General features: G+C 43.6%; 1 protein-coding gene across 1 annotated transcript in view; it reads right to left on the bottom strand.

Moving 5' to 3' along the window:
* The window catches only part of CSPP1 (centrosome and spindle pole associated protein 1), a 141,489-nt gene that overhangs the window by 1,573 nt on the left and 124,245 nt on the right, over positions 1–15,671 (bottom strand). The window contains exons 29-30 of the mRNA XM_034763051.1: positions 14,653–14,762; positions 13,762–13,912 (exon numbers count right to left, since the gene is read on the bottom strand). Of these exons, the coding sequence (XP_034618942.1) occupies positions 13,762–13,912; positions 14,653–14,762 (261 nt within the window). The remainder of the gene's footprint in view (positions 1–13,761; positions 13,913–14,652; positions 14,763–15,671) is intronic.

Here is a 15,671-nt window from a genome sequence, read left to right as displayed (position 1 = left end):
AATACTTCAGGCCTGATGCAGAGTGGGTTTAACTTCCCTGCATGCAGAAGATATGTCTATACCTCACCTTCCTAACTGGCTACCCCGATGTTTTATATATTTTAAACTGGCCTCACAACATTTTATTCGATTACATCACATGCTCCCCTCTCCCAAAGATTTGCTCTTACAATCTGGTACAAGGAACTCATTGCTATTGGTACATGGAAAAAAAAAAAAGCATACTTCATGTAAGTATAAGGAATTACAACAGGTGGTATTAATGTGAAGAAGCTTTATTTTAATAAACTGAAATATCCCAAACTGAAAATCCACAATGTTCTAAAACAAACAAACAAACAATCTACAGAGACGCTTTCTATATAGTCAGTCTTAACAGTTTATTACAACTGCTAAGTTAATTTATGGAAAATCCAGCATTCTAAAGGACATTGGCTAAAAATAATTCAAATGTTAAAATCACCACCATCTGCTACATCAACAAGCAAGGGGGCATGAGGTCTCCTGCACGCTACACAGAAGCAATTCACCACTGGGATTGGTGCATTGCCCACAAGATCCTGTTGTTGGCTGGGGGACTCCTACCAGGGACTTCTTCACCTCCCAAACCAGCAGCAAATGCACTTAGTACTGCTTCAGGGGAGGGCTTGGTGCCCTTTTCCAGGGTGATACCCTAGTCCTCCGCTGGTTGGATCAGTTCATAGGTTTCCCCCTCTGTCACTTCTGCTGTGAGTCCTGCACGAGGTCAAATGGGAGAGCACAACGGTCATTTCTGATAGCCCCCTTCTGGCCTCGCCAGTTCTGGTTTCCCTTTCTTCTCTGCATGTCAGCGCGCTCCCCACTTTTAATGCCACCTCTCCCAGAGTTACTCACACAATAAGGTGGAAGGATTCGGCATTCCTGATCCCCAGACTCTTCACCTCTGGGCTTGGGTTTTGGATGGGCATCTTCATTAGAGAGAGAATGTTTGTTAGCAGTGCAGAACATCCTCTCGAGTAGCAGAAAAGAGTCCACAAAGCGATCCTATGAGACTAAATGGAAGCATTTCATCTCTTGGGTCCAGCAGAAGGGTCTTGTCCCTGAGGAAGTGGACATTCCTCTTCTAGACTTCCTCCTCTCCCTAAAGATGTCTGGCCTCGCCTCTCAACTCCATCAAGGTCCACATGGCTGCTCTCAGTGCCTTCCACCCTCTGCTGGAAGGGCATTTTTTCTTTACTCACCCATTGACTTCCAGGTTTTGGAAGGGCCTCCTTTGAAGCTTCCCTCCTATTCAGCCCATCGCTCCCCAAGCAGACCTCAGCCTTGTCCTGAAGACGCTGACGAAGTCACCATTTGAACCTGTGGCCTTGTGCTCTCTCTCTCTCCTCTCCATGAAGGTCGCCTTCCTGGTTGGTATCACATTTGCGAGATGGCTTAGCGAACTGGGGGCCATGATGGCCGACACCCCACTCATTTACTGCATTTCATAAAGACAAAGTTTCCCTACACTTGCACCTCAAGTGTCTTCCTAACATTATCTCTAGTTTTCATCTCAACCAGCCTATACACTTAGCTTCTTTCTTTCAAAAGCCTCACACCTCAGTGGAGGAAAGGCGCCTTTACTCCCTTGACATCCGCAGGGCCCTGGCCTTCTATCTGCAGTGGATGAAACCCTTCAGGAAGTCCCCCAAACTGTCGCTATAACTGAACACATTAAGAGGCAAGTGATTTCCACTCAGAGGATTTCGAAGTAGGTGTCAGGGTGCATTATGCTCTGCTACCAGTTATCAGGGATGTCTCTGCCCTGTTTGATATGGGCCTGCTCCATGAAAGCACAAACCAACTACAGCTGAGCTTCATGACATGCTCTTACAGACATATGTAAGGTAGTCACATGGAGCTCAGTACATACCTTCTCTTCCCATTATGCCTTTGTGCAAGACTGCTACGGATGCCTTATTCAGTGTGGCTGTTCTCTGTTCCATGGTTCCATCATCTGGGAGAGGTGACCGTGAAAGTGCACTGACATTCAGAGAAGGGGAAACCAGAACTGGCGAGGCCAGAATGGGGCTATCGGAAAAGAACATCTCACTCTCCCACTTGACCTCGTGCAGGACTCATAGCAGAAGCAACAGAGGGGGAAAGGCGTAATTGAACTGATCCAACCAGCGGAGGACTAGGGTATCACCCTGGAAAAGGGCACCAAGCCCTCCCCTGAAGCAGTACTGGGTGCGTTTGCTGTTGGTTTGGGAGGTAAAGAGGTCCCTGGTAGGAGTCACCCAACAGTTGAAAACGCTGGTGACCACAGCACCATGAAGCTTGCAATCATGGTCGGTCACAAATTTCCTGCTGAGAGAGAGTCCGCAATCATGTTTTGAGTGGTGGGAGGATATGCTGCTGACAACAGGATCTTGTGGGCAATGCACCAATCCCAAGCCCCCTTGTTTGTTGATGTAGCAGATGGTGGTGTTGTCTGACATGCTGAGGATGTGACAGGAATGGCTGGAGAAACACTCTCTCTCTCTGGAAAACCATGAAGTTCCAGGATGTTGATGTGCATCCGGGCCTCTCGAGCAGTCCATGTCTCCTGAGTCATATGCTCATCCACATGGGCCATTCCGAACAAGGCATCTGTAGCAGATGATGCGTCTGTGATAATTGTGGTGGGAGGGGAAGACAGAAGGAATGGTATCCCACTAGAAACCTGACTCAGATCCATACACCAGTGGAGGGAGGAGAGGAAAGAACCTCATGGGAAAGAGTGAGTAGAAAGTCCATAGAGTGTTGCGTGGGAAAGTAGACCCTATGGAGCCACAGTTGTAGGCAGCAAAAGTGAAGGCAGTCATGTAGTGTTTTGAACTCGATCATATAGCCATGTCGAATAACATCCAGGACCTACTTGTCTGTTATCGCACTCCAAGTTGCTAAGAAGAGCGCTAGGCATCCTGCAAAGGGGGTGGTTCAGGTGCATGGTATAAAGCATGATGGTTAGCGCTCTCAAAGTGTACTCAGGAATAACAATTCTATGAAGATTGGTCACGAGATGCAGAAGGTTATGACGATGATGAACCTGAGGGACGGGGTCACTGGGTCCTCTACCATTTGCAAGGAGGCTCACAGGACTGCTGTTGGAAGAATTTGGGAGTTCTGAATCGCTGAGTCGGCGGTAGGCAGTAGAACTTGCACTTGGGCGCCAGCGTGTCAATCCCCAGCAATCAAAGAGTGACTCTAGAGTCTTTGAGGGAATGAAGGGAGTCAACGGTCTTCTTGACTGAAGAGATGAGACTCATCCAAAGGAAGGCCCTCAATGGTGATCTGGAACTCCCTCAGGAGTATCCAGGACTCTCTTCAGATGACAATCCCCATAGCCATTGTGCGCGAAGAAGTGTCTGCTGCATCCACTGTAGCCTGCAGCATTGTCCTCGCAACCAGCTTTCCTTCCTCTAGGGTAGTCTGGAATCAGGCTTGATCCTGCTGGGGCAGTTTGTCTGTGAAATCCATTAGCTTGCTGTAGGTAAGGAAGTCATATTTCACAAACAAATTTGAAATACGAAACTGGAGACTGGCAGAGGAAAAAACATTGCAGCCCAGAAGGTCCAGGCGTTTGCCCTCTTTATCTGCTGGGGTGGAATGTGGGTGCTGCTGACGGGCCCATTCCATCCCTCCTGAATGATGAGGGAGTTGGGTAGTGGGTGAAAAAGAAACTCACACACCTTTGGAGGCATGTAGTACCTCTTCTCTGCCCCTTTGGGGGTGGGTGTGCAAGTGGCTGAAGTGTGCTGGACAGTCTGGGCCAGTTGAAGGATGGTCTCGTTGATTGGTAGGGCCACTTGGGCCAGTACCGAGGTATGCAAGATATCAACTAGTTGATGCTGCTTATCTTGCACTTCCTCCAGTGGAATGTTGAGGGCACTAGCCACCCTATGGAGCAGATCCTGGAATTGTTGATAGTCGTCCAGGGGCGAGGAGGGAGTCAAGGACACCGTAGTATCCAGGGAAGACAAAGGGAAGCACTCAGGTTCCGGAGGTACTGTCAGAGTCAGACTAAAGCAACACATCTTCTAACAGCAGTTTGGAACGCCTGCTCAATGATGGCTGAAGGGGGCAGACAGGAGACTCTTCATGAGCAGAGCGGGAAGGTTCCAATGGTGGATACTGCAGCCATGATCCCCAGTACAGCCATCCCAGCAGTTCCAATGGATGCTGATATGGGCCCCACGAGCAGGGTACCAATGACCCTAGTGCTGTGTAAAGAGAAGATATTGCCATTGAGCTGGCAGGGCCTTGGAGTAGTCATACCAGCAGTACAGGAAGGGCGGAGCCTGAGCGCCGTCCAAATCCTCCGACCCTGAGAAATCAGAGGTTGGTTCAAATGCAATGCTGTCGGAATATTGGAACAACAGGAGCCTTAGGGGACCGGGCAGGAACGTGGCCCAAAGCAGGCAAGTCTGGCGTGGGGAAACACACCCTCCGAGGAGACGACATAATACAAGGGCATGGAGACCTCTCCTCAGAAGAGGCTCCGACTTGGACAGTGCTGTGATGAGAAGGAACCGAGGGCACAGTCAGTCGACCCCACCCTTTATCACCTTGGATGTAACCATGAGACGGATCAAGGGTGCATACATGGACCAACACACAATACTACTTTCAAAAGTTCCAGCTCCAGATGCATGGCACACGTGTATAACCCTCAGTGGAATACGATAGGAACCATCAAAGAAGAAGAGGCAGTTATAGGAAGGGACTTTCAACTGATTTTTACTAGCTCCTTATTCAAATTGTCTTCTCTCCTCTATTCCCACTCCAGTTCTTCCATTACTCCTTGTTCCTCCCAATTCACTTGTGAGGATATTACATCTAAGTTCTAGGAATTTCTTACCACCCTTCAGGTGTTATAGAAATAACTAGTCAATAGCTTTTCTTGTAAAGTGGGTAATGAATGACAAAAGGGAGAGGGAAAGAAGGTGGGTAAGGTAATATCTTTTATTGGACCAACTTCTGTTGGTGAGAGAGAAGCTTTCAAGCTTACACAGGTCTTTGAAACTTACTCAGAGAGTCACAGCTAAATACAAGATGGAACAGATTGTTTGGCATAACTAGTTAAGACTAAGGCTGCGTGTCTATCATGGAGGGCCTCATAAAAGAAATGATTGTAGAGGGCTATCTTGGTTTGAGTGATCATGAGCTAATTCAATTTAAACTAAGTGGAAGGATAAACAAAAATAACTCTGCAACAAGGATCCTTGATTTCAAAAGAGCTAACTTAAAAAAATTAAGAGAATTATTCAGGGAAGTGGACTGGACTGAAGATTTCAAGTATCCAAATGTGGAGGAAGGTTGGAATTAGCTTCTGAAACTTTGACTGAAAGTATCTGAAGCCTGCATTCCAAGCAAGGAGAAAATATTTGTAGGGAAGGGTTGCAGCACAAGCTGGATGAGCAAGCATCTCAAACAGGTGATTAAGAGAAAGCGGAAAGCCTACAATTCATGGAAGATGGGAGGGATCAGCAAGGAAAGCTACCTCTTGGAGGTCAGAAAGTGTAGGGATAACGTGAGAACTACCAAAAGCCAAGCAGAGTTGCACCTTGCAAAGCAAATTAAAACCAATAGTAAAAGGTTCTATAACCATATAAATAAGAAGAAAACAAGGAAAGAAGTGGGACCGCTAAGCACTGATGATGGGGTGGAGATTAAAGATTATCTAGGCATAGCCCAAAACCTGAACACTTTGCCTTAGTTTTTAATGAAGTTTTTGAAGAGTTTAGGGGTAGTGGCAGGGTGGCTAATGGCAACAAGGATATAGACGTAGAAATTTCCACATCTGAGGTGGAAGTCATACTCAAACAGCTTCTTTGGACTAAACTGGGGGGCCCAGATAATCTCCATTCAAGAATATTAAAGGAACTGGCACATGAAATTTGCCAGCAAGAATTTTTAATGAATCTGTAAACTCGAGCGTGGTACTCTATGATTGGAGAACTGCTAATATAGTTCCTATTTTTAAGATAGGGAAAAGTGATCCGGGAAACTACAGGCCTGTTAGTTTGACCTTAATTATATGCAAGGTCTTGGAACAAATTTTGAAAGAGAAAGCAGTTAAGGACATAGAGTTGAACAGTAATTGGGATAAAATACAACATGGTTTTAAAAAAAGGTAGATTGTGCCAGACCAACCTGATCTCCTTTTTTGATCAAATAATGGATTTTTTAAGACAAAGGAAATGCAGTAGATCTAATCTACCTGGATTTCAGTTAGGCATCTGATACAGTTCCACATGGGAAATAATTAGTTAAATTGAAGAAGATGGGGATTATTATAATAACTGAAAGGCGGATAAGGAACTGGTTAAAGGGGAGATTACAACAGGTCATACTGAAAGGTGAATTGGCAGGCTGGAGGGAAGTTACTAGTGGAGTTCCTCAGGAATCAGTGTTGGGACCAATTTTATTTAACATATTTATTACTGACCTTGGCACAAGTGTCCTAATAATATTTGTGGATGACACAAAGTTGGGAGGGGATTGGAATGCCATACAAGATGATCTGGATGAGTTTGTAAACTGAAGTAATAGAAATGGGATGAAATTTAATAGTGCAAAGTCATGCATTTAGGGACAAGTATTTTTGCTATAAGATGGGGATTTATCAGTTGGAAGTGACAGAGGAGAAAGACCTGGGTATATTGGTTGATCACAGGATGAGTATGAGCCATCAATATGATATGGCCATGAAAACAACTAATGCAGTCCTAGGATGCATCAGGCAAAGTATTTCCAGTAGAGACAGGGAAGTGTTAGTACCACTAAACAAGGCACTGGTGAGACCAGAATTGCACATGGTATTCCAAATGAGGTCTCCCATGTTTAAAAAAGATGAATCGAACTGGAACAGGTGCAGAGAAGGGCTATTAGGTGACCCGATGAATAGAAAACCTACCTTCTGAGAGGAGACTCAAAGATCTTGGCTTGTTTAGCCTAACCAAAAGAAGACAGATGGGAAATATGATTGCCCTCTATAAATATAGTAGAGGGATAAATACCAGGGAGAGAGAGAAGTTATTTAAGTTAAGCGCCAATGTGGACACAAGAACAAATGGATATAAACTGGCCATCAACAAGTTCAGGCTTGAAATTAGGCGAAGGTTTCTAACCATCAGAGGAGTGAAGTTCTGGAACTCACACAGGAAAATGATAACAGACGAAAAACACCACATCACCTGTGGGTGAACACTTTTCACAAAGCTATCATTCTATATCTGACCTATCAGTTCTCTTCCTCAAAGGAAACCTACACAACACTTTCAAAAGACGAGCCTGGGAGATTAAATTCATAACTTTGCTAGACAGTAAAAATCATGGACTGAATAGAGACACTGGATTTATGGCTTATTACAATAATCTATAGCACACGAATAATCCCCCCCTCCAGCTGCTCTTATTCCCTCCCCATGACTGGAGGGGCCACTTCACCTTGAATGGTCCCTTGAAATATGTCTTAACTACTAATGCGAAACAATCTGTTCCATCTTGTATTTAGCTTTAACACTCTGCATAAATTTCCCAGACCTGAAGAAAATCTCTGTGAAGCTTGAAAGCTTGTCTCACTTACCAACAGAAGGTGGTCCAATAAAAGATACTATCTCACCCACCTTGTCTCTCTAATATACTAGGACCAACATGGCTACAACAACAATGCATAAAACAAAGGGGCCAGGGGAGCAGGAAAGACACACCATACAATCTAACATGTATAGATTATTAGGGTTCGTTTCTCACTAAAATCCCTGAAGCAAAACAGGCTCTAAACCAAAGATTCTGTTCAATTCTTGTCATGTTTAACAAGAATCTATTAAGTCACTCACATCTTTTAGTCTCTCTCCCTGCTTCAGGTTCACCTGGCAAGAGTAGGAAACAGGACCACCATAAATAAGGGACAGCTCCAAAGAATCATGTAGGGAAAAACAGATTTCCCCATGCCCCCAAGTGACAGTGAACAGTGTTGGGGTTTCCCCGAGATCTTTTCCACTCGGTTCCCCAAGAACTCATTTCAACTCCAGTCTTATCACTCAGGTTCCTTTATTTGGTATAGAGCAAAGCTACACTGAGTTGATCAGACTAAAGTGTATGGGGTGGGTATAGAGCATACCACACTATAAAGTTACACAGAAGCACTTTACCTTATATAACATCTTTACCAAGACTAACAACATATACATCCTTAACTATACACTGCGCATCATATGCTTCCGGACTGGCTTGGTTGCTTTGCAGGAACCAATCCCTGTACAGCATGCTCTGACCACACACTGTGCAGGCACACATACTCTTTACCTCATCTTACATTACAGGCATATCTTGTCTATTCTAAATGGTACCAGAGTGTTCCCCTGTATCTTAGCCAGTAAAGACATGCTGTCTCTAGACTACTGATCCATTTATCTTCTCAGTCATGCCCACTAAGAAATGAGGCAAGTTACTTATATCCAGGCCTACAAAGAGAGAGAGGGGTTGTGTGCTGCAGGGCACCTCAGTAATCTGGCTACAATTAAGCCTTCCACCTTTGATCTTGAAACTCTCTCCTACTTCTGAAAGGAGGGGAGAGCACAGACCTCTGACTCATCAGACCTAGACTTCTCAGAAAGGACCCTCTTGGTACGTCACACAGGCTCCACCCAATCCAAAGCCAGAGGAAGTGATGATGGCATCAAGTGGGAGAGGCAGCACAGGCATTGCGCCTCTCTTTCAGAGCGGCCATCCTGTACTGAGGATCTAAGAAAATCTCAGGAGGGAAAACAAAGTTTCTCACTTAAAAAAAATCAGGGCTCCCTGGAGGCTCCAAAGATATCTGTTTCTATAGATAAATATATTTTAGGGGAAAAAAAGACCAAGTCTGGTCACTTACTCACCCTGACCATCACTTTATAAAAGTGATGGTCAAAATAACTGAGTCCAGAAACTGGTGATGAAAAAACTAACCTATTGAGAAAAAATACAGAAGTTTGGAAAAAGGATTTCGATATCTGATTACTCTATATTAAATTCTCAGGAAAAACACTCCAGCAGTAAAGCTTATACAGTTACTCGTTTTTGTTAATTAATAACAAATAGCAATTGACAGCCCTTCTTTAGCAAATTTTCTTCTTGTAGCTGTTATTTCTAACTGTTACATGGAATCAAAAAGCTTTACTTTGAAGAAAACATTGTTACTACCCACCCTTGACTTGGCTGCATCGCCAGGGAAATGAAGTGATCCATTATATCTCCCTAACAAGGGAAGAACTGATGTGCTAACTGCAAAAGGAATGATAACTTACCTTACTGTAACTGTGGTTACCTGTTTGCTTGGAAGTGGGTAGTAGGAGTCCTACTTAAACAATGACTTCAGGACATCTCTACCAAAGTGGGCATCCAAGCTGGAAGCCTCTACCAAAAAGTTGTATCTTGAAAAGATGTGGACCAAGCTCCACGCAGCTGCCCTACAGATTTCAGAAATAGAGACATTCTTCAAAACAGGTGGCAGAAGCTGTCTTAGCTCTAGTGGTATGAGCTCTAAAGTGGGCAGGTGGTTTAACATAAATACCGGTAACTCATATCCTGCTCTTACACAGTTGGAGATCCATTTTCATAATCGCTCTGAGGAAAATACCTCACCCTTAATCCTTTCAGCAAAGGCAATAAACAGTCTAGGTGTGTTCCTGAACAATTTAATCTTGCTAAGATAGTTTGACAAGACCCTTATTACCTCAAGTGTATGAAATTTTCCTTTCCCCAGGGTTGAGTGAGACTTGAGGAAGAAAACCAGATGATGAATACATTGGTTAATTTGGAACTCAAACAACTCCAGAACTTGGGATGAGACATAAGAGTAACCCTATCCTTATGAGACACTGTATAAGGGGTACCCATCGTGAATGTGCGAATATCCTCTACCCTCTAAGCTGATGTAATAGCTACTAAAACAGCAATCTTAATGGAAAGTGATATAGGGAACAGGTGTCCTCGGTGGTCTCCACGAGTATCAGTTCCTCCGGGTAGGTAGCAAAGGGTAGGTTCTGCTCCTCCTCGGGATAGCAGGAAAGGGGAAGGCTCGGCTTCTCCTCGGGATAGCGGGAAAGGGGCAGGCTCGGCTCCTCCTCGGGATAGCGGGAAAGGGGCAGGCTCGGCCAGTCCTCCTCAGGGTAACGGGCGAGCGGTAAGCTCGGCTGGGCTGTTGAGTCAGCAGGCCGGTCGCGGCCTGCTGCTGTCTCCCAAGCGGGAGCTCGGCCACAGACGTCTGCTCTCTCCGCCGGCTTGTTCTCCACTGAGCTCTGCAGGCAGGCTTTTATACTTCCAGGTCGGTACCGTGACCTCTGAGGGGCGGGCACCAGACCCGGTGGCTCCGCCCACGTTGGTGTTAGGGGAGGTTCGGCCCTCAGTGGGGCATCCCACCGCCTCGCTACAGAAGGTAATATGCATATATTGCTGCTAGATATACCCTTATGGAGCTGACAAACTCCAGATTGCTTAAGGGCTAGTAGATGTTGAAATGGGTGATGTCAAAGGAGAGAGATGATTCTGAGATGCCCAAACAAAAAAACTTCTCCTTAGCTTTTTTAAGTCTAGTTTAAGGCTTTCGTGCTTTGGAATAGAATTTTGGCACAGCTTTTGGTGGATGTCACCTAGCTGGCATCCAGGCTGCCAGATGTAACAGATTGGGGTCCAGGTGCAGGATCTGACCATTGGTCTGCAAGACTATGTCAGACAGAGCAGGCACAGTGTTTGGGGCTTACGTTGAGAGGTTCACCAGATCTGAATTCCAAATTGTCTGGCCAATGCTGCAAATCTTTCAGTTTCCTCAGTAGCATGGGAATCAGGGGAAAGGCATGTATCAGTCCTGGTATCCAAGGGATGAGAAAGGCATCTGACAGGGAGCCAGGACTGAAGCCCCCTCTGGAGCAGAACACTTGACATTTCTTGTTCTGGTCTGTAGCAAGTAGCTCTACTGATGGATAACCCCACCTGAGAAAAAAGTTCTGCAACACTGCATCCTTGATCAACTCCTCATGGCTATCTGAACTGTCTACTGAAGTAAATGGCTAGAGAGTTCTGAATGACTGGCAGATGCAGGGCCAGTGATATGATCTGGAGATGAATATACCAATGAGCTCTCCCAACCTGTTTGGAGGCATCAGTCACCTGTTTTGGTAGGTCGAGATGCAGAAAAGGGTACTGTATTGCACACAGGATGAGGGTCTTTCCACCAGTTTAACAAAGAGAGGCTGCTTTAAGGGACCATGACCACAATGTTCATTTGGTGCCTCGTGAGTAGATACGCTGATTTCAGCCACCCTGGAATGGAGGGTAGGTGAAGTCTGGCAAATCACATTAAGTAGGTGCATGAGGCCACGTGTCCCAGAAGTCGGAGGCATGCTCTTACTTTCGATATCTTTGGCTGAGCTTCAAGTGGTTGAAACCACTCTGGGTATCCCAAATGCTTGTAGTCAGGACTATCTTCTCATCACCACAGATGTGGCCACAATGTGTGCCACTGTATTGCATGCATCTAGAGCTGCATGTAGGGACATGCAAGCTACCAGCTGCCTTTTGTTCATTATAGATTCTAACTCTTCCTTATATTCCATAGGAAACCTGCTTGTAAATTGAAACAGCTTGTCCCAGTGGAAGTAACTGTACTTTGTGAGAAGTACCTCATTATTAGCTACTCTCATTTGGAGGCTGGGTGATAAGTAGATTTTACATCCAAATAAGACCAACTTTTTAGGGTCCTTCTCACTAGTTGTTGGCTTGAGATGTCCTTGTTGTTTGGACTTCTCCTGGACAGCATCTACAACCAGAGATCCTGGCACTGGGTGAGAGCAGAAATACTCAAATCCATTAGAAGGAACTAATTCTGAGCTCAGCTAGACTGGACAGTTGCTGGGCAACTGAACACACACTGTACAGTGACTAGAGGTGAGGGCTCCGTATGTGAGAGCTCTAGGTATCTGTTCTCACTGGTACATCTTGAAGTAAATTAATTACTGTATTTTATATAACTAATTCCCACAGAGTTTTAAAGCTTCATTTGAGTAGCCTATTATGAAAATGCAATCAATAAAATAATTAATAAATAAAAACCACCATTACACAATTTCTCCCCCATAGTCCCCAGAGATATCTCACGTACCCTCAGGGGTATGCATATTGCAATTTCGGAATCCCTTATCTACATTATCAACTAACACCAGTTTACTCGTAACTAACAATTCAGTAACAGGACAGTGTTTATCTTTAGGAAAGCAGGTGGACACTGCAAGGGTTCCATCTTGCTGCCATAGGGGGAAAGAAGGAGCCAAGAGATGGCTGGACCGTCTCCATCCTTTATGACTTGGAGCGGGGAGGGGGTCACAAAGACAATGCTGGCCAAAAGCATCTGATCTCGCATGCATAAGTCTCATGGGCACCAAGAATGGAATCCACATGGACAATCACTAAAAGACAGACAGGCTGTGCTTAGAGTCCACTAAATGCCATTGTAAAATCCAACTTTTTAAATCTAGTAAAATACTACTAGTTAACATAAATGGATAATAAGAAGGAAGACCCTCATTCAGAGACACGGCAGTCAAAGTAGCAAAGGAAGAAAAGGTGGAGACTGGCTCTCAATTAAAAAAAAAAAAAAAAAAAGACCAACCAAGTTATATATAATTAATAGCAACTTTGTTCACACAATATTAAGTGAAACCACGAGGGTGTGATTGAACAAGAAAAGAAGTTGGGTAGATAGACAGGAGAGGACTGAATATGGTGAAGATGTATTTGAATTGTATGGCATAAGGAGGGTTTAGAAAGATTTAGCTGCAAAGAAGACAGAAATGAATAGAAGGCAGAGTAAAAGCACAAAGAAAGTCAAGCATGCTGGGTTTTTCCACCACTGTTGCTCTATTGGATGAAAATTACAGTAAGCCAGTGATGACAAGAACAACTCTGGTTGTAAGAGTACCATTTGCTACAAAATCAAATACATACAGTTTATAAAGCATTTTGGGATGCCTTCTGAATAATGGCTGTCAAATAAAAAAAATACTGGTTTTAAAACTGCTTAGACAGGATGTTGATTAGTTTATATTCAAAGATGTGATTTGAGACTTATGCCAAAGAGTATTTTCAGCGCAACTGAGTATGTCCCAACATACTGACTGGGGGACAAATCAGTACATATAATTAAAACCAGACACTTTCAGAACAAAAAGGAAATGCTTCTCCATAAAGTCAGCCTGTGGAATTCTTTGTGACAGCAGCTCCGAGTTCAGTACTGCAATTTGAGAATTTTATCACCAACATAATCTGTAGGTACTTGTGCCAAGACTGGAGTAATGAAACATTATGCTTCATAGCATGCGCTGAGCTCCATAGGGGGTAAAAAAGAATATAGCTTCCATATTCACGGCTCAATTGGCCAGCTGCATTATGGGTTTTATTGAAGGGTTTTAGTTCTTTTCACAGATGCATCAAATATTAGGTTGTACACCACTATCCTAGTCACAACACATGTCTTGAGTTGGTATCACATATCCTTTCATTTTCATTATTATATCCCTGACCTCTCAAAACTTGCAACAAACTTCAATTAAAACCTTTTTTATCAACTGATTTTCCAGCAAACCAGTGATGTAGAGTATTAAATTATGTCAAAATAATCTAATTGGACTGTCTTAGCCAATTTCTTCTTGTTTAGTCTACAAGTAGTTTGTCTGTTAATATCAGTTTCTTTAGCTTTCACATCCAACAAAGTCATACCTAGGTTAACAGATTTCTTCTGCAACTCATTCAATCTTCGTAATCGTTCTTCATTCCTGGCTTTCAGCAGATCAACATCGAGACTGGAGCTTGAGTGCAAAGAGAAGCGGTCAGGTTGTGGTGGTGGTGACTTGCTAAAAGGGACATCATCCTGCAGATTTAGAAAACATGGGAAGATTTCAGTAAATATGACACTCCTGCCGAAGGGCCACTAGGTATACAACCCATTTATATTATGTATATACACATAATCTACAACCATATGTCACCTATTGAAATAAGAAACACAGTAATTGTCATCTAGTCTACTGTATTCTCTCTGACTGTGGCCAATACCAATGTCTCAGAGTAAGATGCAAGAAACTCCACAATAGGCAAATCTCCTTCCAATTCCTAATAGTTAGAAATTAATTTGCCCTGAAAAAAGAGGTTTAATATCTCTTCCAAGCATTAGCTACTGTAACTGTAGATATAAATGTCTAATTCCTTTCTGAATCTTGCTAAGTTTTTGGTCTCGATGACATCCTCTGGTAATGAGTTCCACAATTTAACTAAATATCATGTTAAAAAAAAAAGGATTTCATCAGATTTCACTTGTCACCTTTTGAGTTCATTGATTGATCCTTTGTTCTTGTGTTATAAAAGAGAGAACAGAAGTTCCCAATCTATCTTTTCTATACTGTACCAATCATTATTTTATATACTTTTATCATGTCCCCTCTTATTAGTCTCCTTTGTAAAGTAAACAACCCCAATCTTCTCAATCTCTCTATACAACAGTTCTTCCATACCACTACTCATATTAGTCTCTCTTCTCAGAAACCCCTGAGGTTTCTTCTTCAAATGCAGAAGAGAGGTGTAGGGGTGGGGAGAGTAACATTTCATACATACAGTAAATTCCATTGCTTTCTTCTTTATTCGTCTCCTCTCCCTTGCAGATGGTGGTGGCTGTGAAGATAAATTAACTTCTTCGAAAGCTGGAAAGGTTTCCCCATTAGTGCCTGGAAAAGGGAAAGTGAACAAATTCCTCAAGAAAATCAAATCACCACTGTGATAAGTCTGATTACATTTAGTTGTTAAACACGCACTGCTAATATAGCACACAAAACTTGACACAGATACACTAAACAAAGAAATACCTTTCATCAGGACATCCCACGGGGAACCACTAAGCTTAGTGATACTGCATAACAATGACTTGTATGTAATGGGTATGTGTGATGCTTCTCAGAGTACCCAGCAAGGCTCCTCGCTACCAGCTGCCCTTAGCATGAGGAAGCCTTGCTGTACCTGTCAGAGGTAAGCTCCCCAATTCTTCTGGCCAAGGGCAACACAAGCACTCCCTTCCAGGCTTAAGCAGGCCCTCCTCTCTCTCTACAGGTCAGTGATAGGCACACTCCAACCCTCGAGCTCTCCAAATATCCTCCTGGAGCGATGAGTTGCTTCCAAAGGAATACACACCTGCTTACCAGTTTCCCTTCAGATCACCACTCCATTTAACCCACAACACTTACATTTACATTGAAATCAAGCAAATGTTTATTTAACAAAGACTAGACATTAAAATAATAGCAAGTGGAAATACTGGAAACAAATGGTTACACACAAAATAAAATCATAACATGCCTTCTAGGGCCTAGACTTAATTAACAACATGCTGTCTTGTCTAATGAAGTTTAGCTCTCCTAAGTCTTAGCAGTGTTTTCCAGCCAGGTTGGCTGTGATCCTCCTTTTGCAAGACAGAACACACTGACAGTTCCTCTCCTCAGTGAAGGATTCTGGGTGTACCTCAGTACCCACAAGTTATACCTCAAAAATCCATTATCTTTAAGCAAACACGATGCCCCCTGCTGTGTTTGTTTTTTCCTGCAGATCTTCTCTTATGTGAATTCACAATCTCTTCATTAGCA

This window comes from Trachemys scripta, chromosome 2 (genome assembly GCF_013100865.1).
Source record: "Trachemys scripta elegans isolate TJP31775 chromosome 2, CAS_Tse_1.0, whole genome shotgun sequence".
Lineage (NCBI taxonomy): Eukaryota > Metazoa > Chordata > Testudines > Emydidae > Trachemys > Trachemys scripta.
Note: the sequence above shows the minus strand (reverse complement) of the source record. Positions and strands in the feature narration are given on the sequence as shown.